This window comes from Staurois parvus, unplaced genomic scaffold (assembly GCF_062004578.1).
Source record: "Staurois parvus isolate SC_StPar_1 unplaced genomic scaffold, SC_StPar_1.0 ptg002181l, whole genome shotgun sequence".
Classification (NCBI taxonomy): domain Eukaryota; kingdom Metazoa; phylum Chordata; class Amphibia; order Anura; family Ranidae; genus Staurois; species Staurois parvus.
In genome coordinates, this window is record NW_028319977.1 from 992862 (window position 1) to 1018610 (window position 25749).

At 44.2% G+C, this 25749-nt stretch overlaps 1 protein-coding gene and 1 long non-coding RNA gene across 2 annotated transcripts in view; one reads left to right on the top strand and one right to left on the bottom strand.

Moving 5' to 3' along the window:
• Positions 1-20296, bottom strand: part of LOC149432221 (uncharacterized) — a 37969-nt gene extending 17673 nt beyond the window's left edge. Inside the window, exons 1-4 of the long non-coding RNA XR_016309169.1 lie at positions 20227-20296; positions 18413-18510; positions 2735-2803; positions 914-1011 (exon numbers count right to left, since the gene is read on the bottom strand). This is a non-coding gene — a long non-coding RNA (uncharacterized LOC149432221). The remainder of the gene's footprint in view (positions 1-913; positions 1012-2734; positions 2804-18412; positions 18511-20226) is intronic.
• Positions 20297-22652: 2356 nt separating this feature from the next.
• On the top strand, positions 22653-25427 carry LOC149432222 (ras GTPase-activating-like protein IQGAP1). The gene is made up of 2 exons (XM_089665332.1): positions 22653-24425; positions 24783-25427. Exons 1-2 carry the CDS (start codon positions 22653-22655, stop codon positions 25425-25427), a joined length of 2418 nt encoding a protein of 805 aa, XP_089521458.1.
• Positions 25428-25749: the final 322 nt, after the last annotated feature.

Sequence of the window (25749 nt, forward strand, 5' to 3'; positions counted from 1 at the left end):
AGGGATGCTGGAAACCCCTCATAATGCGAACAGTTGGTGAACAGAAGAGAGGGAACTCCCATAGGGATGGTGGGAACCCCTCAAATTGGGAACAGCAGATGTGGAGATATGGAACTATGCATAGGGATTGTGGGAATATAATGGGCACAGCAGGTGTACAGACCAGAGATCTCACCATTAGAGTCTTCAAGACTGTCATGTGGTTTCACTCGCCAGCATCCATCAAACACTCGAATATCAGTTTTAGATGGACGAACGCTTTATTGCAATCCTCCCTTAAAGTGCCTATATGAGAAGCCTCAGACAGGAGATACTCTACTCTGACTCCCGGCCCGAAGAGAAGTCCTAGATAGTGACAACTGCCACAGTGAAGCTGAAATTGAGGCAGAGTGTGGCCCATCTGCCTGCAACCCCTCACAAAGATGCATTGTTCGTGAGCTCTGGTTCACACTGGATCCAACTTGAAGTTGCATGATTTCAAGGTCACATGACAGTGCAACTCCACGTGTGACTTGGAAGACATCAGTGCGACTTCATGCACAGATGTCTATGCAAATGCCAGGCGGTGTTTTTCAAAGTGAATTCTTGGCAAAATAAAGCATGGAGACACGGATGGATGGGGGAGTTTGCTCTGAATATTAAAAATGAATGAAATAGCATTTTTGGCTTGTGGTGCTCAGATGCAGTGCAGTTCCACTTAAATATCATGATTCTCAAGAGCTTCAATAATGATGGAAGCTGATTTCTCTTTCCTGATAATTTCTTCTGGGATATACCATCATAACCATTCATTAACCCCTAGCCTACAGGGCACTGTAACCTTTCATTAAAGGAGTACCCAACCAAATGTGAATGTTTACATTCATTTTATCTGCCTGGTCACCTCATTAACATATGCACATGTCTTTGTTACCGTTTTGGCGAGGAGCTTTGGTGGCGATGTGTGCGCTCTCTTCATGGTTGGTGTATTGTGGAGGTCACTGACTGCTAACGCTTCACAGTTCATACAATCTGCGGGAAGAAATGGCTGTCAGTAACTCATTATAACTGTTCAATGTCACATGGAATGACCCTTAAATATAATGAGAAATAAAGCTGATTTCTAGGCTCTACCTATCTCCACCATACCCCTCTGACTGACCGTTGGACCTTTTTACACATCTAAAGCCGCAGTCACATGATTCTCTCATCCTGAATCTTGAGACTAGAGAATCCAGATTACAGGAAGTGGAGTCCTTCGGGTGTCCATGTCACTGCTCGTGTGATGACGACACTTCCTATTGGTTTGTCAGTGGCGTGGTTCTCAAAAAACAAGAGGTAGGAAATCAGCACAAGGGGCCTCTTGGGATCCAGACTGGGTGGCCGCATCAGCAGACTTTGATTAGCGCTCCCCCCACTCCCAGATATGGCATCGGTGAGAGAGTGCAGGATGGGTTAGAGGGGATGAATAGTTGTCTGAAGATAGGCAAGCTTTTATTGTTTTTATCTACCTTTTATTTATGTTACAGAGGCCATGTGTGATCAGGACACACTGGGGAAATCTTTGGCAGGCTTAAGGTGAAATTTTGGGCACGTTATACCTATTCCGAACTAACATGTACTGCGGGCGGGCGGCACAGACATGCCAAGTGATGTACTTGTACGTAACTTAGCACATGCGCATTGGCGCACCACTCCCTCGGGGGACACAGCGGATTGCGGATCCTGGTAAACAGCCACTATGAGACGCTGGGGTGTCAGGTGATCGCATAACAATCACATGATCACAATGTCAACACAACTGTTATGAATGAGTGTCATTCATAATAATTGTGCTTAGCATTGTAATGCTACGAATGGCCCACAGCTATCACATGGTACCTGAGCCAATCACAGCACCTTATATGTACCATGTGATCACAATAGTAAGCACATCTGTTATGAATGTAACCCATTCATGACAGTTCAAAACATTGTTGTTACAGTGATCATCATTGTAACAGCAATCAAAGTGTAAAAACAAATCTCTAATCACCTCACCAGAGAAGTACAGAATCACCAGTCACATTATGACACTGCACTGTTCTAGTGACAGTATGTAAAAGAAAAAAAATGTATTAAAAATTTCAAAATTGTGACAAAAAAATGTAAACTTTCTGTGCTTTTTACTAAAATACCTCAGACTGTCCACTTTCAAAAAAGGGGTCATTTGGGGGATATTTGTACTGTCCTGGCATTTAGGGATCAATAAATGAGAGGCCGTCAGTACATCAGGATTGAGCCATTTTCACATATATATCCCATAGTTTGTAGACACCAGAACTGTCACACAAACCAATATACACTTATTGGGATTTGTTTTTACCAAAGACACAGCAGGATACATTTTGGCCTACAATTATGAAGAAGTTTGATTTCATTGGACAGGTTTTAGAACAGAAGGTAGAAAATATCATTTGATTTTCAAAATGGTCAATCTTTTTTTGTTTACATAATAAAAAATAAACCCAGTGGTGATCAAATACCACCAAAAGAAAGCTCTATTTGTGTGAAAGAAAAATGTAATAGATTTTATTTGGTACAGTGTTGCATGACCACACAATACCCAGTTGAAGTAGTGCAGTGCTGAAAAGCACAAAATGTCCTGGTCATGAAGGGGGTAAAACCTTATGGAGGACAAGTGGTTACAAGACGTCCATCAGACACAGTACTGAACACAATATTGGTGCTAGACATGTTTTGGAGTGTCACTCACCCAGCTCCTGGGGGTCATCTTCCTCCTTCACACCTATCAATAGGAAGTCAGAGCTGTGAGCAGGGAATTCTGGGAATAAAATGACAGTTAGAATTCAGGCTCCAATAACAAGGTGTCAGCAAGTTTCTAAAAAGGCTAAAACTGAAGTTTCATAGATGTATATTTTCTGTCCTAGTTCCTCCCTCCTCACTTATTAACACGCTAATAACATGTTACATGAAACCTTTGTCGTTTCATTACACATCTTATTTTACATCTAGTGATGTCATCACTGCGTCACTGTGCTTCTTCATGCAATTCAGGCAGATCATGGCTGGTGGGAGGAGCCGGAAGGGTGCTGTGCATACAGTCAGGTCCATAAATATTGGGACATAGACACAATTCTAACATTTTTGGCTCTATACACCACCGCAATGGATTTGAAATGAAACGAACAAGATGTGCTTTAACTGCAGGCTGTCAGCTTTAATTTGAGGTATTTACATCCAAATCAGGTGAACGGTGTAGGAAGTACAGAACTAAATATGTTAGAATTGTGCGGATGTCCCAATATTTATGGACCTGACTGTAGTCTCCTGAAAACATCACAGCACCCCGTACTCCTCTCAAGAGCCTTCCATTATGATGAAAACAGGGGGCTGGATCTTGGGAGGAGTTATGCAAATATATAAATGCCTTGATGGGTGGACATCAGTGGGGAGGAGTGGGAGTTCCCAGAAATAATGTATTTGCATGCAGACCACTCTAGGTAATGCCCCGTGATGGTGAGCCTCCATGATTGAAAGAACTTAAAGTGGTTGTAAACCTCAGACATGACAAAGGAACAAAGCATTTCCCTCTATAGGGTGTACTTGTCTCAATCCAGAGCACTAAGGGTCATTTCTGCCTGCTGTTTCATTCCTCTACTATCAGCACCAGTCACTTCTCACAAGTTTTCCTGACACCAAGAAAAATATGGTGATGGGGAGGGACCTCCAGCAGAATGACAACCTCAGCTCTGTTCCTGTGAGCTGTGTGTGTGGAGGAAAGGGGGGCGTCTCTTCCCTCCAATCAGCTCTCCTCACTGAGCTCTGCAGAGTGTAACTTCAGCTCTACGCCCCCTTTTTTGTGAACACTCAGACAAGCTTTACCAATTAAGAGCTTTGAACAGATGTAGAGAAGAGAAGACTACAGATAGTATACAGATACAGCGCGGTGATCTGTGGTGAGCTGTGTCCCTTGGAGATAACTAATCACCAATCAGGGTAAAGAGACAATGACAATGGCTTGGCTCTCTGCTAATCCCCCCCCCGATTGTACCCCCGTGAGATCCGGAGATGGGGCATGTGCACATCCCACGGGAGGAGGAGGGGGGGGACTGTGAACCTCCCCTGGATAGTGTGTACTCCACCCATCATTACATATCCCCCAATGTATCATCACTGCACTCCACCCAAAATTGGAAAGATTTTCAGCAGCTCCCACAAAACTGAAACCATTAAAAATGTTCATTAAACATCTCATAGATGTGGTCGCCTTCCAAAGACATTGCAAGCCATGTGGATATACAGCAAATCCATTGTGATAATCAATCACTCTACCCAAAATTCAAAACAATAAACACCTCATATATATGTGATCACCTTCAAAAGACATTGTGATCCATGTGAAAATCCAATCAAACTATCTTAATTCTCAATCGCTCCACATTAAAATGAAAAATAAATAAATAAACAAACAGCCCATTTATGTGGTCCCCTGCCAAAGACATTGCAATCCATCTAATCCATCGTGATTCTCAATGGCTCTGCCCAAAACTGAAACTATTAAAACACTCCATATATTTGGTCACCTTCAAAAGACATTGCAGTCCATGTGAATATCCAACAAACCCATCTTGATTCTCAATCGCTCCATCCAAAATTGAAAACAATAAAAAACACCCCATAAATGTGATCACCTTCCAAAGACATTGCAATATACGTGAATATCCAGCAAATCTATTGTGATTCCCCATATATGTGGTTACCTTACAAAGATGTTGATTTCCTGTGAATATCCAACAAATCCATCATGATTCTCAATCACTCCACCCAAAACTGAAAATTAAAAAACACTCCATATATGTATACGACTTCCAAAGACATTGCAATCCATGCGAGTATCCAGCGAATCCATCGTGATTCTCAATTGCTTCACCAAAAAAAAAACCCCTAATAAACACCCCACACAAGTGTCACATTGGTATAATGTCCAAACGACAAAGTGTTTCCCAAGCGGATGTTCAAGACGTGCGGCTCCACCCAATACTGAAGATATAGCTATATGTTCATTCCTCCTCTGCTGGCAGTTATTACTTCCAGGCTATGATGTGCGTCAGTTGGCTGTCACTGTGTCAATAAAGTTTTGTTGAAAAAAAATGTTTGAACTGTGCAACTGTAACTATGAGGTCATCACAGTGCAGCAGAGGCTGTGTCAATAAAGTTTTTGTACAAAAAAGAAACTGTCACAGTGGAGCAGAGGCTAAAAATAGAAGCCAGCAGAGGCAGAGTTCAGTCTACAAGTGACTGTTGTGGTGAACACATCTGATCTGAAGACATCTGATTACTACCAATAGAAATTCTTGGTGTATTCTACCATCTGATAGCAGAAATGGTGAGAAACACCCACCACACTACAGGAGGGAGGGCATCTCCCAGGACAAGGTTGGACTTCCTTTGGAATGGAAGACTCAGCAATTGGCTGAGGTCATTCTTTACAAAGAAAGATCCAAAGGTTACCGAACCCAAGAAGACGAATGAATGGAGGGAGAATGAAGGTGAGGAGCGTCGTGGTGAAATCATTGTAAAATTTCAGTCGTGCGTCAGAAGAGGCTTGGCCCGACAGCGATACCTGGATTTTATGACAAATAAAAATCCATCTGTGAGCGCGGTCATCCAGTTCTCTCAATGCCTGAGCCCCCATGACCCCACCTTCCATATGCAGTTGCGGCTGAATCAGTTGAAGGTGGATATCACGTCTAAATGTAAAACCTTCTATGGATATAAGGAGGAGCTGAGAACCTTAGACAAAGACATCGCAGCTTTAGTAAAGGGCAATATGGCTCAACAGGATCTGCAATCCAGATTCAAAAAACTAAAGCCTAGCAATAAGGTGCAAGTTAACGAGGTCATAGCCAAGGATAGGCAGGAGGATCGTGAGGCCAGGAAGAGAAGACAGAGGCTGGAGTCCTATGAACACCTCTTCTACTATCTGCAGACGGATCCAGCTTACCTGACCAGACTCATGGACCAGCTGACGTACCATCAGGATATTCTAACATTTACGGACAGACTGCTCTTCCATCTCTATGACCACGGCCACAATCCACGCGCAGAGTACTATTTCATCAAACTGATGGAATTTGCTCTTTGTAAGGAAGTGGAGAACAAAATCCATGTCATTCAGGACATATTGGAGGGGAAATCAAAGATTTTAAAGCTAATCATCTATTTTTACACCCAAGAAGCAAAGTACATTCCCCTAGTCATGGCGCTGGTTCCAGCAATACTGACGACATACAGCATTGAATATACACTGCCCACCTATCCAGAGAAGCCTGCAGACCAGCCTTCCATTCCAGCAAGGAAAAGACTACAAGGAAGATCCACCAATGGTCACAAAACTGAAAAGATTGCTGTATATGACGTCACAAACGAATTCCTACAGGCCATACTCTCATCTGTGGACAGGATTCCTTATGGGCTCAGACACCTTACAAAAGTCCTACAACAATCTTTGCTAAAAAAGTTTCCGGAGGTCGGTGAAGATTTAGTGTTGAAGACTGTCGGCTATTTCTTCTCTCAGTACCTCCAGCCAGCCATAGAGAGGCCAGATCTATTTGACATTATTTCAAGAGAGAAGTATTTAGATTCAACCCTGAGGAAGAATCTCATGCTTATGTCTTCAATCACCCGCCTGACCATGCAATTCCTTTCTGTTGAAACACTTCTTGGACCTGGAGCAGACGACTACATCAGCATCACCTCCCCAAAGCTCAGGGGATTCTTCAGCAAACTTCTGAACACTCCAGATCCAGAGGACAACTTCAGCTTTTCCAAGTACGCCGACTTTATAGAGACTCCTGTGATAGACATGCCTGCGGAGGACATCATCTATACACATTCTCTGCTTTCTGAATACAAGAATGTTGTATTTTGCGACCTCGGACATTGGCCAACCACAGACATTGTGCACCAAGTATACAAGGATATTGGACCCGTCCCTCTCCTTAAGGATCTTGTGGACACTCAGGCAGCTGTGTATGATGACACAAAGAAAATTCCTACAATCTCGTTATGTTTAAGCAGAAAATCTTCTCCACTGAAAGATTTGGATATTGAAATGGAGAAAGCTAAGGTTTCCACCATAAAACTAGTCCTGGAACTAATGGGTAAAAAGCCTGAAGAGAAACTCCTAGAGATTCTGACACCTACCTCGCCAGCACAGGAAAAGGATCAGGATACGGCAATAGGAGGCAGAACTTCCAACAGTACTGAAGGTGCACATAAAGAGGAAAAATCCCGTTCAACTAAAGACCATGACACCTCCCGGGAATGTCACAAACACCTTCTGGCTGCAAACCTGCAGACTTTACACAAAGCTGGGTACTTCACAGAGGCAAGAAGCCACACCCAGGTCATCAACCTAATTATGGAAGAAATCAAAAGGAAAGAGAACCTGCTAGAGAAAAGAAAATCTGAGATAAGAATTAACCAGCAGGCATTAGCTGATCTGGAGGAGAGGTGTGCATTACTGGAGGACTCCATAGACATGCACAAGAAGTATAAGAAAAGCTGTATGGATATCCTGCTCTCTGAAGAGTCAGGCATTGATGGAGAGATCCACAAGATCTATTTTACAGAAGATTCAACTACATACACTGCCAAAGAGTTATTTAAGAAAGGGATCATAGTGAACACACGAGGGAAAATCAGGCAAATGAAAAGAGATGTCATTTGTGTAAAAGCTGTTGATGATCACTTCCAAGTCAGATTAGGCAACAAACGTCAAGACCTCGGAATTGTCAACTTGCTGCATGCTCATCACAGCGATCATCCAACCATGAAGATTTTCCATTATGACATCGATGTGAGAATGTTTCTGTATGAGATTTGCAGCAATCGTTAGAGAAGGTTAACAGCCGCTTAAAGCTGAAGTTTCCTTTTTCAGGGGGAAATGGCTGGTTTAATCTGGCCATGCTGGCTGAATACCAAAAACCGAACACATCTGAGGTGGAGGCGAGAATCCCCCCCTCTGCGCTATTCTGACAACAGAGACTCCTGACTGGCTGCAGCATTGACTGAAACAAATTTTTCAAACAAGCCCATTCGACATGGCCATATCTAAGAGGGTGCTGGAGTGGGCTGCACCCCCCATCCCCCAATCCGGCCTTCCGATGGACATTGTGTTTGGCCCACTGAGCTCTTCTCCCCATCCCCAAACTCAGGGCCAGGCCAAGGGGAGGCAGCCTGGCGCATTGAACAGCTAAATAAAAGTCTCAACAGAAGGAACAACAGCGGCAGAGAGCCAGGAGGTGTGGGCTGTGCTCTCTTCACAGTGCGCCTCCATACAGCAGATAACATTTGGGTGTCAGGAATTGAGCTGGGCAGGGTTGGGGTAATCTGGGTTAAGATGGGGGTTGTGGAGGGGACTTAGAATAGGTGGGGAATTTGTGATGGGAGGGGGGATTTGGGGGGTGAGGATGTGTAATGGGAGGGGGGATTTGGGGGGTGAGGATCTGTAATGGGAGGGGGGATATGGGGGGTGAGGATTTGTGCTAGGAGGGGGGTTGGGTAGGGGAACTGGACTGGGGAGGGGATCTGTGCTGGGGGGGACACATACATGCGTTTTTAGTAGATATTTGGCAGAGTTTTGTGTAGGGTGTTAAGGAGACACCCGATGACATCTAACAACCAGTGACTCATCCCTGCCCTGCTCATTAAGCTGACAGCTGACTGACACCTGAATGTAAACGAAGGAGATGGATGTTAAAGCCCTTCATGCCCTAGTAACCCACATATGTGGCAGCAAAAAGCGGGACTTTGCAGCATAAGAGTTGCTGGGGGGCAATGTTTATGCGCCAAAAACAGCTCTTGGTCCAAAACAAGCAATCGGTAGCCGGCGGGACCGGTTTCCATTTATGTGACCATTGTGAAAGCCAATCACAGTGGTCACGTAATCGCCGACCGTTCCCACCCCCCGAGCGTTAAGAACTTTTAAAGCGGACAAAAAGTTGGGCTGGAAGAGGTTAACCAAAAAATAAAAAAAAACAGAGGAGTTCCTACACAATTCTTACCTGCTATGAATTTTAAGTGATTCAACATAAAAAAAAAAAAAAAGAAAAACCCATACCAGGTAACTTGCCCTCAACACTGGGGTGCCTTGGCAAAGCACCTTGTCCCGTGTTGTTGAGGCCTCTTCACCACAACCCTGGCTCAGTGGGTGTAGGGGGCCTATGGGTTGGGGGCTTGTCGGACTTTGGAATATCCCTTTAACAATATGGGGGCCCTAGATACCACCTCCATGTGAATGAGTAAGGGGTACAAAGCACCCCTTTCCACAAAAAAAGAATGTGCCCAAGCAAAAACATCCCTTGGGTCTTTGTTACAAGGACATAGGCAGTCCCTGCCACCTAGCATCCATCTTTGCTAGTTGCAGTACTCCTTCGCAGCTCGGATACAGATGGGGCTTTCTGTTTTACCCTGGACAGCCCAAGTATTGCAGAAAGTGTTTTATTCATGGCCAGATCAGAGCAGAATGTCAGAGCGCAATACTGTGATAAATGAACCTTCACCTTGGGAAACAGCAGCTCCGTACCATCAAGCTGCTGTCTACCCAGTCTTCATGGAGGAGAGCATCATGCCCTTTGCTGCGGTAAATGGGCCTTAAAAAAATATCTTAAAAACATATCATTTAAAAAAAAAAAAAAAACAGTTTGAGCCTACCTCTGAGGCAGCCGGTTGTACCAGTGAAATCAGTCAGAAAAAGGCCTATTTCACACCTAGAGGTCTCTCAGGGACTTTGATCTTGATGCTGTTACGATAATTACCAACAATCCTACCTTTGCTCTGCCTTGATAACTTGGGACTGTCCATACTTCAGGACTTGCTCACCAATATGCCTTCTGTTTCACAAAGATATGCCTACTTGGCCTGTGTATGAGCCAGACCTTTCTTGATGTATGAGGGAGGTTATGTGTCCTCCTCTGGATGGTGCCCTTGGCTCTTCGGGTACCGGAGGGAGGTGAAGACATCACCATTCATATATGTTTGTTATGTAACTTTCTTCCTCCTCTGGACTACATCAGGTTTAATTATCTATCTGGGGACTTTGATGGATACCCTATAAGAGATTAATTTGGCTACTCACACAGTGTAGTCATTCACAATGAGCTGTGCCATCACGTCAGCTCTACAACAGAAGTGGACCAACAGCTCAGTGATAGTCTGGGACAAGGCCATTGTCTCTATAGAGACACAACGTATGCTCATCAGTAAAATGGATCAAGAAGATGGTTCCGTTATTCACAATGAGCTGGGGGGGGGGGGGGGGGAGTGGTGTTAGTGGAAGGCTCTCTTGGGTGGGGGGGGGGAGGCAAGGGTGTTGGTCACTGTCAGAATCCCTGCGTGGGAGGAATGTCTGTGGGAAGGTCTGATTTTTGTGTTGCCTAGGGCAGCAAAAAACCTAAATACACCACTGGCCAAGTGCCCAGGTTGTCTGCAGTGCGGGGATGGAATGAGGAGCTCTGTTGAGTGCTCTGCCAGAAGTGACCTTATCCTCTTCTCTGCTAACCCCTGTCCTCTTACCTGCTAACTCCCTGTACCCTGCGGTGCTGACCCCAGTACCCTGCCGTGCTGACCCCTGTACCCTGCCGTGCTGACCCCAGTACCCTGCCGTGCTGACCCCAGTACCCTGCCGTGCTGACCCTTGTCTTCTGCCCCCATAGCCCTTGTTCTCTGCTCTGCTGACCCCTGTCCTCTGCCCTACTGACTCTTGTACACTGCCCTGCTGATTCATCAGAGTTTACAATGGCACATAGTCAGTACAGGGAGAAAGGAGTGCAGCTGGTATGAAAGTACAACCTGTGATTGACCCCAAAGAGCTCTTTCACACAGACAGTAGTAAAAACAAGCATCTGAGTAGCAGTTTTACCGCCCCCACCTGCCCACCCAAATGCTAACACAACAGCCTGACAAGGCTGTATACACGCTGAAAGTGTAGCTGCCGCCTTGCTCAGAGGGACACAGCCTGGGAGATGGAAGGGGTGGGACGGATGACTGAAAAAGGGACTGTGCCAGCAAGTCTGGGACAAGTGACAAGTATTTCTATTCAGCGCAACAGCACTGCACTTTTGGAAAAGGTACCAGTGCTACTTTGCTGCTGTTGTTGCTCTTTTTTGGCCGAAGAGATTTACACAGAAAATGCACCAAAAATGTATTTAAACTGCACATACGTACGAGTTTTGTGTAGGTGTTTAAAGAGGCACCTGCTGGCATCCTTACATCCCCGCCCGGCTCATTTAGCTGTCAGCTGGCTGACAGATGAATGTAAACAAAGGAGAAGGGTCATTTAACCCCTTTACGCCCTAGTAACCAATATTTGCGGCGGCAAAAAGCTGGGCTTTAACAAATATGAGCTGCTGGGTGGGCAATGTTTCGGGGCAAAAAACAGCTCTCGGTCCTGTGAAAACATCGGTAGCCGGCGGGACCAGCTTCCGTTTATGTGATCATTGTGACAGCCAATCCAACCAATCACAATGGTCACATGATCGTTGACCCTTGTAGGACCTCTTCTTCATAACACTGGCACGGTGGTTACAAGGGGCCTATGGGTGGGGGGCATATTGGAATCTGGAATATCTATTTAACAATATGTGAATAAGGGATACAAAGTACCTCTATTAATCCAAGAAAAAAAGAAGTAAAAACACCCCTTGGGTCTTTGTTACAAGGACATAGACGGTTCCTGCCACCTAGCAGCCATCTTTGCTAGTTGCAGTACCCCTTCACAGCTTGGATACAGATGGGGCGGTTTTCCCCTGGACAGCACCAGGCATTGCAGAAAGTGTTTTATTCATGGCCAGATCAGCGCAGAATGTGAGTCAGGGAAGTAATGCTGGTTTTGTGGTACAACGAGACATGGCCACTGAGTACAGGGAATGGAAGGTCTGTCATATCTGCAAGAAAGTGGGACACTTAGCCAAGCAGTGTATTGAGTATCTACTGCCAAGGAGAGCTCTGTGGATATCCTGATCGGTTCCGGATGGGAGGTGCACAACATAACTTACAAAATTCCTGCTAAATCTAAAAGATAAAACTGTATTGAGCTATTAAATAAAGCTCTGTATGTGAATGAGGTCTTGGGGCTCATTCACATGGGTGCTGTGGCTTATACAGTGTCAGACTTTATTTCGGTGCTGTTGTAGGATAGGCAGTGGATGGGGGAGGGGGAAGTAGATGTGTTTTGGTTATATGAGAGGTGGGATATGGAAAGGAAGGAGAAGGGTGAGGGGTGCCTGTTTATTTTTATTGGATATGTTTTTATGGGAGTTTTATACAAATATGACCATATCTATAATGATCCCATGAACATTGCTCTTGTATGAGTTACTCTGGAAGTACACTGCATCTGAGCACCGCAGACTGAAAAAGTGATTTACTTCATTTTTCATATTCAAAGCAAACTCCCCCATCCATCCATGTCTCCAGGTTTCATTTTATTGAGAAATCAAATTGAAAAACACCAGCTAGCATTTCTGGCCGTGGCCATCTTGAGTGAGGGCAGATGATTCACATAGCATTCACTTCCTAGAATCCATCTACCCTCAGCTTAGGCAAGTAGGCAGGAGGGAGTGCTTAGCTGAGAAAACCCCTCCTTCCCTCCTGAAGACTCCTGGGATGTATGACATTTGCCAAGAAAAAAACAGGAAATAACTGAAGAAATGTAAAAAAAAAAAAAAAAAAAAAAAAAAGGTTTAAATCCTGTAAACCTGATATACTTTCCTATCTATTTACTAATGCTAGCAGCACAAGGATTACAAATAGTCAATGATGATTAGGAGAGTGAAGTTCTGCTTTAAGTCTAAGTACGTTGAATGGTCAGTTGTTTTAATTTGAACAGTATGGAAATAATCTGCTTCCCGACCGTCCTATAGGTGAAATAGTACCACAGGGTGACACGGGTATGCAAAATCACGTATATACTGTACGTGATTTCGCATTTCTGGGTAAGGGGCACGCATGCGCCCTACCCGCGCCGCCATTCGCGACCGTCAATCACTGGATATCGGCCAGTGATTGCCAAGCATCTCCGACGAGGAGAAGAACTGTTCGTAAGCAAAACAGTTCTCCTCTCTGTCAGCATGAGCACACTGCTTTGGATGGCTGTGCAGAGCACAGCCATCCAAAGCAGTGTCCTTACAGCGAAGCACAGAGACAGAGCACGTAATGAAACAGCACACAGTTAATTAACCCTTTGATCGCCCCTCATGTTAACCCCTTCCTGCCCAGTGCCATTCATACAGTGTCATTGCTTTGTTTAGCATTGATCACTGTATTGGTGTCACTGGGGATGTCAGTGACACCAAGTCAATTCAGCCCCAGTGTAAGAATGCCCACCGCAGTCCCACTGTAAGTCGCTGATCGACGCCATTATTATTAAAAATTAAAGAAAAAATCCCAGCATATATACCACCATTTGTAAATGCTATACCTTTCACATACATCAATTAATTTACACGTATTGGGATTGTTTTTAGCAAAGACATGAAGCAGAATATATTTTGACCTAAAGTTAAGACGAAAATGTTATTTTTAAAAATTCTTTTAATGGACATGTTTAACCTCTTGCCGACCGCGCATAGCCGAATGACGGCTTCACCGCGGCCGGCTAGTTCTGGGTGGACGTCATATGACGTCCTCCCAGAACGCGCTCTCCTGGCTCTCCTACGGACACAGCTGATCACGAGATGTGGTGAAAGGCCGATCCCACCGGCCTTTTACCACGTGATCAGCGGTGTCCAATGACACGCTGATCACAGGGAAATGCAAGTGCCGGTTCTCGGCTGCACTTTCCTCACGCTGTCAGATCATGAGGAAAGTACTGCCGAGAACCAGCAGTTGTCACAGCGGGGATCGGCACCGATCATCAGGGCACTGATGATCAGTGCCCTGATGATCGGTCCCCAGCAGTGACATCCGCAAGTTCCGCCCAGCAGTGCGCCCACTAGCCCCGCCCACCCATGCCCAGCAGTGCACCCACCTGTGCCCAGCAGTGCCCCCACCTGTGCCACTCTGCAGTGCCACCTACCTGTGCCCAGAAGTGCCACCTACATGTGCCAGCAGTGCCACCCACCTGTGCCCACCCACCTGTGCCCACCAGTGCCACCCACCTGTGCCCACCAGTGCCACCCACCTGTGCCCACCCACCAGTGCTGCCCACCAGTGCCACCAGTCAGTGCCCAGGGGTTGTGCCAGTCAGTGCCGCCAGTCAGTGCCCAGAAGTGATGCCAGTCAGTGCCGTCTATCAGTACCCATAATCAGTGTCACCTATCAGTGCCGCCTATCAGTGCTGCATATCAGTGCCGCCTATCCGTGACCCCTAATTAGTGCTGTCTATCAGTGCCGCCTATCCGTGCCACCTCATTAGTACTGCCTATCAGTGCCCTTTAGTGCTGCCTATCAGTGCCCATCAGTGCCGCCTACCAGTGCCGCCTCATCAACGCAAATCAGTGAAGAAGAAAAAACACCCGTTTGAAAAATTTTATAAAAGAAACAAATAAACTTTTTTTTTTTTCAAATTTTTTGCACTTTTTTTAATTTATAGCGCAAAAAGTAAAGCGCCCAGTGGCGATTAAATACCACCAAAAGAAAGCTCTATTTGTGAGAAAAAAATGATCAAAATTTCATATGGGTACAATGTTGCATGACCGCGCAATTGTCAAAGTGCGGCAGCGCTGAAAGCTGAAAATTGGCCTGGTAAGGAAGGGGGTATAAGTGCCTGGTAGGCAAGTGGTTAAGAGCAAAAAATTATTCATCATTTTTTTCTAAAGCGTCCTCACTTTACACATTACCTAGTAGTTGTGGCCGAGCGGTTAAGGCGATGGATTCTAAATCCATTGGGATTTCCCCACGCAGGTTCGAATCCTGCCAACTACCATCTGTAGCTTTGGAAACAGTACACACACTGGGTACATCAGTGCTCTGTAGGTCAATGTTCCAGTTCTGCTGGTTGATGACTCTTGCCAGGATAAAGTGCTGCACTTGACAGCCTAAACCTTTAGCACGGTTCTGTAGCTCCTACAGTCTCTTGACGGTGATGAAGCTCTGTGTCCATTGAGGTCTTGGCTGGCTTGTAGGGTCTAAATGACCTGTAGAGTTCCCTGAGACTCAGATAAAGGCTTGGCTGGGTCAGTAGGTGACATTTACAAGTACCCGGCTGGTCACAATCCAAGAAATGGGGGACATCATAGGACTGGGAAAGCATTTGGAAGACTTTTTTTTTACTTTGCGGCTACAATGTAGTTCATACGTGGACTAGGTTTTGTCCTCTATAACTACTTCCCATCTGATGTCCATACATAGACGTTCTGATGGGAAGTGATTAAGAGCTGCAGCCATGATCTTGGTGCCATTTCTATGAAAGATTTGGAGAACTCTGTGATGAAGCACAAAAACAAGTTCAACTACACGCACCAACAAACGGTAGTCATGGTCAGTGATGGGGGGCAGTGAAAGCGTAGCAAAACCACTCATTTTTACCATCCCCAACTACTAATCTAAACAAGTCCTAACAGTGGGAGCTGTTTAACCGCTTCCCGTCCGCCCTATAGAAGATATACTGCTACAGGGCGGCATTTGGTGTGCAGAATAATGTATATATCAAGCAAGGATGGTGGGAACCCCTCATAATGGGCACAGCAGGTGCATAGACATTGGAACTCAGCAAAGGGATGCTGGAAACCCCTCATAATGGGAACAGCAGGTGAACAGAAGAGAGGGAACTCCCACAGGGATGGTGGGAACCCCTCAAATTGGGAACAGCAGATGTGGAGATATGGAATCTATGCATAGGGATTGTGGGAGTATAATGGGCAGAGCAGGTGTACAGACCAGGGATCTCACCATTAGAGTCTTCAAGACTGTCACGTGGTCTGATTCACCAGCATCCATCAAACTCTCGAATATCAGTTTTAGATGGACGAACGCTTTATTGCAATCCTCCCTTAAAGTGCCTATATGAGAAGCCTCAGATAGGAGATACTCTACTCTGACTCCCGGCCCGAAGAGAAGTCCTAGATAGTGACAACTCCCACAGTGAAGCTGAAATTGAGGCCGAGTGTGGCCCCATCTGCCTGCGACTCCTCACAAAGATGCATTGTTCGTGAGCTCTGGTTCACACTGGATCCAACCTGAAGTTGCATGATTTCAAGGTCACATGACAGTGCAACTCCACGTGTGACTTGGAAGACATCAGTGCGACTTCATGCACAGATCTCTATGCAAGTCGCTCCAGAAATCACAAAAAGTAGTGCAGGAACTATCTTCAAAATTGGGGCGACTCTGATGGAGTTAGAATTTCACCGATTTGAACTGTTCCATTGTGCAAAAGAGGGTGCGACTTGTCATGGAATTTGTAACTGTCAAATCGCATGACAAGTCGCACTGGTGTGACCCAGGACTTACATAGAATACAACATCTTACAAGAGGTGATCCAGGGCTGGGCTCAACATGCCCAATATGGCAGCATTGCCAGTACAGCTTGTATCCCAATAATCTTTAGTAAATCTAGTGCTACTTGTCATATGGCGCTAGAAAAGCGAAGGCAGTGAAGTTGGGTGTATGAAAGTATGAAGGTCTTGTGCTAAGTAACCATTGGGTATGTCCACTGGATATGGCTGCAGCTTCTCTGGATGAGTATTTGGATATGAACTCTTGCACTGTCAAACAAAATCGGGATCCGCCATCTAAGTGTAGATTTATTACAGGCAATAAAAGGAAATAAAATTGCACCCACATTTAGGGTCACTTCCCACCATAGAAACGCAGTCTAGATGCGTCTCGGATGAGTTCCTGCATCCGCGTTTTTGACGCATTTCAGTGCGTTATTTATGCTTTCCTGTTCATTTTTTCCACTCTTTTTTGCTTCAATGTAAACAGGGGCTTGTGCATTCCGGTGTGTTTTTAATCCATTTTACTGCGTTTACAGTTGTGTGCAGGAATAATGAAGCCTGTTCATCTTTTTTTTCCTGCAGCCGGAACGTACTGGAACCCCAAGCTGATGTGAACTATGACATTGACAACAATATAACCTATTACATAATCACTCGGTAACTCACAAAACTGAATAAAACTCACATAGTGGGTACACAATTTATAATCCCAAGAAAAATTCACACTTTCACCCTTGAAAGTAAATAATATTCAAACCTTTTTCTTATCCTTAAATAAAATTAATAAACCAAACAATAAACAAAATTCAAATAACAAAATTTTAAAAAAAATTAAATATAGTCCCAAAATATATTTCCAAGTCCAACACAATCTCTCAATCCTGTGTGTCCAACTTCAATATTTCCATCACTCCGGACCCGATAAAATAAAACTAAAATAGTGTATTACCTTCAAACAATATGTATATACCTTCACAACTAAGAAGTATATACTTCAATCTGTGCAAAAACAGAATCAACTGTGAGTAACACGTGAATCGTGCAAGTCACCCTGTGTACACTATAACCACCAATTGACATCAATCATATGACGTCCTCCCAGAACGAGAGAACTACCTTGCATCCATCATATTACTATATGGTGGGAGGTGGTTAATCTGTGTGTAACCAGCAGTGAGATTTCAGGTAGTCACCTTGACAGAAAACCTTACCGCAGTCCTGGCAGATGAATGGCTTTGCTGTGGAGTGAACCTACGTGTGGCTCAGTAGAAAGGAATGGCTGGGAAAGGCTTTCTTGCAAATTTTGCAGGGAAATACCAAGTCAGCTCTTTGCAGATTAAAGCTTCGGAATTCACTCTCTCAATCAACCGACTATTGTTTAACCTTGTGCTGCTAGCATTAGTAAATAGATAGGAAAGTACATATTTACTTATTTACATTTTTTTTACATTTCTTCAGTTACTTCATGGTTTCCAGGCCTAGGCAAATGATGTCATACATCCCACAGGAGTTTTCAGGAGGGGAGGAGGGGTTTCTCTGACCTAAGAACACCCGGTTAAGGGCAGATGGATTCCAGGGAGTAAAAGCTACACAATCATCTTCCCTTACTCAAGATGGATATGACCAGAAATGCCAGGCGGTGGTTTTCAAAGTGAATTCTTGGCAAAATAAAGCATGGAGACACGGATGGATGGGGAAGTTTGCTCTGAATATTAAAAATGAATGAAATAGCATTTTTGGCTTGTGGTGCTCAGATGCAGTGCAGTTCCACATAAATATCATGATTCTAAAGAGCTTCAATAATGATGGAAGCTGAATTTCTCATTGCTGAGAATTTCTTCTGGGATGCGCCATCATAACCTTTCATTAACCCCTAGCCTACAGGCCACTGTAACCTTTCATTAAAGGAGTACCCAACCAAATGCGAATGTTTACATTCATTTTTATCTGCCTGGTCACCTCATTAACATATACATGTCTTTGTTACCGTTTTGGCGAGGAGCTTTGGTGGCGATGTGTGCGCTCTCTTCATGGTTGGTGTATTGTGGAGGTCACTGACTGCTAACGCGTCACAGTTCATACAATCTGCGGGAAGAAATGGCTGTCAGTAACTTATTATAACTGTTCAATGTCACATGGAATGATCCTTAAATATAATGAGAAATAAAGCTGATCTCTAGGCTCTACCTATCTCCACCATACCCCTCTGACTGACCGTTGGACCTTTTTACACATCTAAAGCCGCAGTCACATGATTCTCTCATCCTGAATCTTGAGACTAGAGAATCCAGATTACAGGAAGTGGAGTCCTTCGGGTGTCCATGTCACTGCTCGTGTGATGACGACACTTCCTATTGGTTTGTCAGTGGCGTGGTTCTCCAAAAACAAGAAGAAGTAGGAAATCAGCACAAGGGACCTCTTGGGATCCAGGCTGGGTGGCCGCATCAGCAGACTTTGATTAGCGCTCCCCCCACTCCCAGAAATGGCATCGGTGAGAGAGTGCAGGATGGGTTAGAGGGGATGAATAGTTGTCTGAAGATAGGCAAGCTTTTATTGTTTTTATCTACCTTTTATTTATGTTACAGAGGCCATGTGTGATCAGGACACACTGGGGAAATCTTTGGCAGGCTTAAGGTGAAATTTTGGGCAAGTTGAACCTGTTCCGGGAGGGCGGCACAGACATGCTAAGTGATGTACTTGTACGTAACTTAGCACATGCGCATTGGCGCACCTCTCCCTCGGTGGACACAGCGGATTGCGGATCCTGGTAACCAGCCACTATGAGACGCTGGGGTGTCAGGTGATCGCATAGCAATCACATGATCACGTCAACAAAACTGTTATGAATGAGTTTAATTCACAACAATTGTGCTTAGCATTGTAATGCTACGAATGGCCCACAGCTATCACATGGAACCTGAGCCAATCACAGCACCTTATATGTACCATGTGATCACAATACTAAGCACATCTGTTATGAATGTAACCCATTCATGACAGTTCAAAACATTGTTGTTACAGTGATCATCATTGTAACAGCAATCAAAGTGTAAAAACAAATCTCTAATCACCTCACCAGAGAAGTACAGAATCACCAGTCATATTATGGCACTGCACTGTTCTAGTGACAGTATGTAAAAGAAAAAAATGTGAAAAAAAATGTATTAAAAATTTCAAAATTGTGACAAAAAAAAATTTAAACTTTCTGTGCATTTTACTAAAATACCTCAGACTGTCCACTTTCAAAAAAGGGGTCATTTGGGGGATATTTGTACTGTCCTGGCATTTAGGGATCAATAAATGAGAGGCCGTCAGTACATCAGGATTGAGCCATTTTCACATATATATCCCATAGTTTGTAGACACCAGAACTGTCACACAAACCAATATACACTTATTGGGATTTGTTTTTACCAAAGACGCAGCAGGATACATTTTGGCCTACAATTATGAAGAAGTTTGATTTTATTGGACATATTTTAGAACAGAAAGTAGAAAATAATTTATTTTCAAAATGTTCAATCTTTTTTTGTTTACATAATAAAAAATAAACCCAGTGGTGATCAAATACCACCAAAAGAAAGCTCTATTTGTGTGAAAGAAAAATGTAATAGATTTTATTTGGTACAGTGTTGCATGACCACACAATAACCAGTTGAAGTAGTGCAGTGCTGAATAGCACAAAATGTCCTGGTCATGAAGGGGGTAAAACCTTACGGAGGACAAGTGGTTACAAGACGTCCATCAGACACAGTACTGAACACAATATTGGAGCTAGACATGTTTTGGAGTGTCACTCACCCAGCTCCTGGGGGTCATCTTCCTCCTTCACACCTATCTATAGGAAGTCAGAGCTGTGAGCAGGGAATTCTGGGAATAAAATGACAGTTATAATTCAGGCTCCAATAACAAGGTGTCAGCAAGTTTCTAAAAAGGCTAAAACTGAAGTTTCATAGATGTATATTTTCTGTCCTAGTTCCTCCCTCCTCACTTATTAACACGCTAATAACATGTTACATGAAACCTTTGTCGTTTCATTACACATCTTATTTTACATCTAGTGATGTCATCACTGCGTCTCTGTGCTTCTTCATGCAATTCAGGCAGATCATGGCTGCTGGGAGGGGCCTGCAGGGTGCTGTGCATAGCTTCCTGAAAACATCACAACACCCCGTACTCCTCTCAAGAGCCTTCCATTATGATGAAAACAGGGGGCTGGATCTTGGGAGGAGTTATGCAAATATATAAATGCCTTGATGGGTGGACATCAGTGTGGAGGAGTGGGAGTTCCCAGAAAGAATGTATTTGCATGCAGACCACTCTAGGTAATGCCCCGTGATGGTGAGCCTCCATGATTGATAGAACTTAAAGTGGTTGTAAACCTCAGACATGACAAAGGAACAAAGCATTTCCCTCTATAGGGTGTACTTGTCTCAATCCAGAGCACTAAGGGTCATTTCTGCCTGCTATTTCATTCCTCTGCTATCAGCACCAGTCACTTCTCACAAGTTTTCCTGACACCAAGAAAAATATGGTGATGGGGAGGGACCTCCAGCAGAATGACAACCTAAGCTCTGTTCCTGTGAGCTGTGTATGTGGGGGAAAGGGGGGCGTCTCTTCCCTCCAATCAGCTCTCCTCACTGAGCTCTGCAGAGTGTAACTTCAGCTCTACGCCCCCTTTTTTGTGAACGCTCAGACAAGCTTTACCAATTAAGAACTTTGAACAGATGTAGAGAAGAGAAGAGAAGAGGAGACTACAGATAGTATACAGATACAACGCGGTGATCTGTGGTGAGCTGTGTCCCTTGGAGACAACTAATCACCAATCAGGGTAAAGAGACAATGACAATGGCTTGGCTCTCTGCTTATCCCCCCCCCCCCCCCCCCCGATTGTACCCCCGTGAGATCCGGAGATGGGGCATGTGCACATCCCACGGGAGGAGGAGGGGAGGGACTGTGAACCTCCCCTGGATAGTGTGTACTCCACCCATCATTACATATCCCCCAATGTATCATCACTGCACTCCACCCAAAATCGGAAAGATTTTCAGCAGCTCCCACAAAACTGAAACCATTAAAAATGTTCATTAAACATCTCATAGATGTGGTCGCCTTCCAAAGACATTGAAAGCCATGTGGATATACAGCAAATCCATAGTGACAATCAATCACTCTACCCAAAATTCAAAACAATAAACACCTCATATATATGTGATCACCTTCAAAAGACATTGTGATCCATGTGAAAATCCAATCAAACTATCTTAATTCTCAATCGCTCCACATTAAAATGAAAAATAAATAAATAAACAAACAGCCCATTTATGTGGTCCCCCGCCAAAGACATTGCAATCCATCTAATCCATCGTGATTCTCAATGGCTCTGCCAAAAACTGAAACTATTAAAACACTCCATATATTTGGTCACCTTCAAAAGACATTGCATTCCCTGTGAATATCCAACAAACCCATCTTGATTCTCAATCGCTCCATCCAAAATTGAAAACAATAAAAAACACCCCATAAATGTGATCACCTTCCAAAGACATTGCAATATACGTGAATATCCAGCAAATCTATTGTGATTCCCCATATATGTGGTTACCTTACAAAGATGTTGATTTCCTGTGAATATCCAACAAATCCATCATGATTCTCAATCACTCCACCCAAAACTGAAAATTAAAAAACACTCCATATATGTATTCGACTTCCAAAGACATTGCAATCCATGCGAGTATCCAGCGAATCCATCGTGATTCTCAATTGCTTCACCCAAAAAAAAAACCCTAATAAACACCCCACACAAGTGTTACATTTGTAGAATGTCCAAACGACAAAGTGTTTCGCAAGCAGATCTTCAAGACGTGCGGCTACACCCAATACTGAAGATACAGCGATGTGTTCATTCCTCCTCTGCTGGCAGTTATCACTTCCAGGCTATGATGTGTCAGTTGGCTGTCACTGTGTCAATAAAGTTTTGTTGAAAAAAAAATGTTTGAACTGTGCAACTGTAACTATGAGGTCATCACAGTGCAGCAGAGGCTGTGCCAATAAAGTTTTTGTACAAAAAAGAAACTGTCACAGTGGAGCAGAGGCTAAAAATAGAAGCCAGCAGAGGCAGAGTTCAGTCTACAAGTGACTGTTGTGGTGAACACATCTGATCTGAAGACATCTGATTACTACCAATAGAAATTCTTGGTGTATTCTACCATCTGATAGCAGAAATGGTGAGAAACACCCACCACACTACAGGAGGGAGGGCATCTCCCAGAAGGACAGGCTTGGGCTTCCTTTGCAACAGTCCCTGCAAATGGCTGAGGTCATTATTTGCAGTGGAAGATCAGCCAAAGACGACGAATGAAGACATTAAACTCAAAGAGACGGAGGAACAGAAGAAAGACGAAGTGGTGAAGGAGACTGAAGATGAAAGACTTGAGAGAGAAAGGTTAGAGGAGCGGCATCGTGAAATCGTTATAAAACTTCAGTCATGGGCCAGAAGAAGCTTGGAACAACAGCGATTCCACGATTTCATGCATAGTGAAAGCCCATCGCCGAGCTCGGTCATCCAGTTTTCTAAATGCTTGAGCCCCCATGACCCAAACTTCAATCTGCAGCTGCGGATGAACACATTGAACGTGGAATTAACGTCTCATTCTAAAACCCTCAATGAACAGAGGTGTGAGATGGACAACTTGGACATAGAAATCGCAGCTTTAGTGAAAGAAAATATCACTCAACAGGATCTCGTCTCCAGATTCAAAAAACTAAAGCCTAGCAATAAGGAGCAAGTTAAAGAGGCCATAGCCAAGCATAGACAGGAGGCTCGCGAGGACAGGAAGAGAAGTGAGAGGCTGGAGTCCTATGAACACCTCTTCTACTATCTGCAGACGGATCCAGCTTACCTGACCAGACTCATGGACCAGCTGACATCCTATAGTGATATTATCACATTTACAAGCAGACTGCTCCTCCAGCTCTACAACTACGGCAAAACTCCACGAGAAGAGTACTATTTCCTGAAATTGATGGAATTTGCTCTTCGTAAAGAAGTGGAAACCAAAATTGCTAGCGTTCAGGACATATTTCAGGGAAAATCACAGATTCTAAAGGTCATCAAATATTTTTACACCCAGAAAGCAAAGTACAATCCCATAGTCAACGCGCTGACTCGGGGAATAATGGACACCTTGAGAATCGATGATAGACTGACCTATCCAGACTCTAAACACAAGAAGCGTACCAAGCTGGAGAAAAAAATGCGAAAACTATTCAGCCATAAAATTGATGTATATGCCCTGACGGACACATTCCTACAGGACATATTCTCATCTGTGAACAAGATTCCTTATGGGCTGAGATACCTAACCAAAGTCCTCCAACAATCTTTGCTAAGCAAGTTTCCAATGGTAGGTGAAGATTTACTGTCGGAGTCTGTTGGCTATTTCCTTTCTCAGTACCTCCACACAGCCATAGTGGAACCGGATAAATTTGACATCTATGTAGGTGAATTTTCAAACCAGAGGAACAACTTATTGTTCATATCTTCAATCTTCTGCATGACCATGCATCCCTTCTCTGCCAACACAGATCAAGCGCCTGGATTGGACAACTATATCAAGAAAACCTCCCAAAAGCTCGGGAGTTTCTTTAAGCAAGTTCTGAACACTATAGAACCAGAGAAAAAATTCTGCTTTACCAAGTACGCTGACGCAATACAGACTCCCCAGATAATCATACATGCAGGGGACATCATCTATACACATACTCTGCTTTCTATGTATGAGAAGGCTGTATTCTGCGACCGGGGACTTTCGCCAACCGCGGACATTGTGTACCAAATGTATAAGGGTACTGGACCAGTCCCTCCACTTAACGAGCTTGAGGCCACTCATGGAGCTGCCTATAACAAGACAAGGAAAATAACTAACATCCCCCTATCTTTATACAGCAAATTACCTCCGCTGGAGAATTTGGATGGTGAAACAGAGAAAGCCAAGGTTTCCACCATGAATTTGGTCCTACAACTTATGGCTAAGACACCTGAACAAAAACTCCAAGAGATTCTGACGCTCGAACAGGAAAAGAAGGAGAAGGAGAAGGAGGAGAAGGAGAAGGAAGAGAAGGAGGAGAAGGAAGAGAAGGAGGAGAAGGAAGAGAAGGAGGAGAAGGAAGAGAAGGAGGAGAAGGAAGAGAAGGAGGAGAAGGAAGAGAAGGAGGAAAAGAAGGAGAAGGAGGAGGAGAAGAAAGAGAAGGAGGAGAAGGAGAAGGAGGAGAAGGAGGAGAAGGAAGAGGAGAAAGAGGAGATTGTAACAGAAAGCACAACTCCCAACGACACTAACGGTGCAAATGAACAGGAAGAATCCTGTTCAACTGAAAATCAAGAAGATGCCTCTCAGAAATCTATAACAAAAACCGTCACTGCAAACCTGCAGATTTTGCAAAAAGCCGGTTACTTCACAGAGGCGACATGCTACGAAGAGGTCACCAACCTAATTCGCAATGAAATCAAAGGGAAACATGAACTTCGTGAGAGAAGAGCAGCTGAAGTGAAAATCAACGAGCAGGCGTTAGCTGATGTCAAAGACACCTGTGAAGATATGAAGGGCATCATAGACCTGTACAAGAAGTATAGGAAAAACTGTGTGGACGACTTGCTGGGTGAAAAGTCAGGCTTTGCTGGAAAGGTTCCAAGGATCCATTATACAGAAGATATGACTAAATACACGGCCAAAGATCTATTTAAGAGAGGTGTCATAGTGAGCACACACGGGAAAATCAAGAAAATGAAAAAGGAAATGATTTATATAAAAGTGGTTGGTGAAGACATTTATATAGATTTGGACGACAAATGTGAAAAGATATCGATTTTGGACATATTACGTGCTCATCATAGCGGTAATCCAAGGATGAAGATCTTCCATTATGACATCGATGTTGGAATGTTTCTGTTTCTGCTTTGCAGCAACCTTTATGGAAGGCTGGACATGGATGAAGTTTAAGCTGGCCATACTGGCTGAACAACAAAAGGCAAACGCATTGGAGGTGGAGGCGGGAATCCTCCCTTCTGCGCTACTGTATTCTGACAGCGGGGACTCCTGATTGGCGGCAGCGCTGATTAAAACGAAATTTCCCAACAAGACCTTTCGACATGGCCGGATCTAGGGGGGGTGCTAGGGTGGGGTGCCGGAGAAATAACAGCGGCAGAGAGACAGGTGGTGGGGGCTGTGCTGTACTCTTCCCACTCCTGTCATCAGAACAGCACTCCTCCATACAGAAGATAACATTTGAGGGGGGGAGGATTTATGCTAGGAAGGGGTGGGG

Excerpts from the sequence above, each read along its gene's own strand:
- LOC149432222 (XM_089665332.1), top strand. The coding sequence starts at position 22,653 with ATGGTGAGAAACACCCACCACACTACAGGAGGGAGGGCATCTCCCAGA. Across the intron at positions 24,426-24,782 it reads GTGAAACAGAGAAAGCCAAG|GAAGAATCCTGTTCAACTGA; the intron begins GTTTCCACCATG and ends GCAAATGAACAG.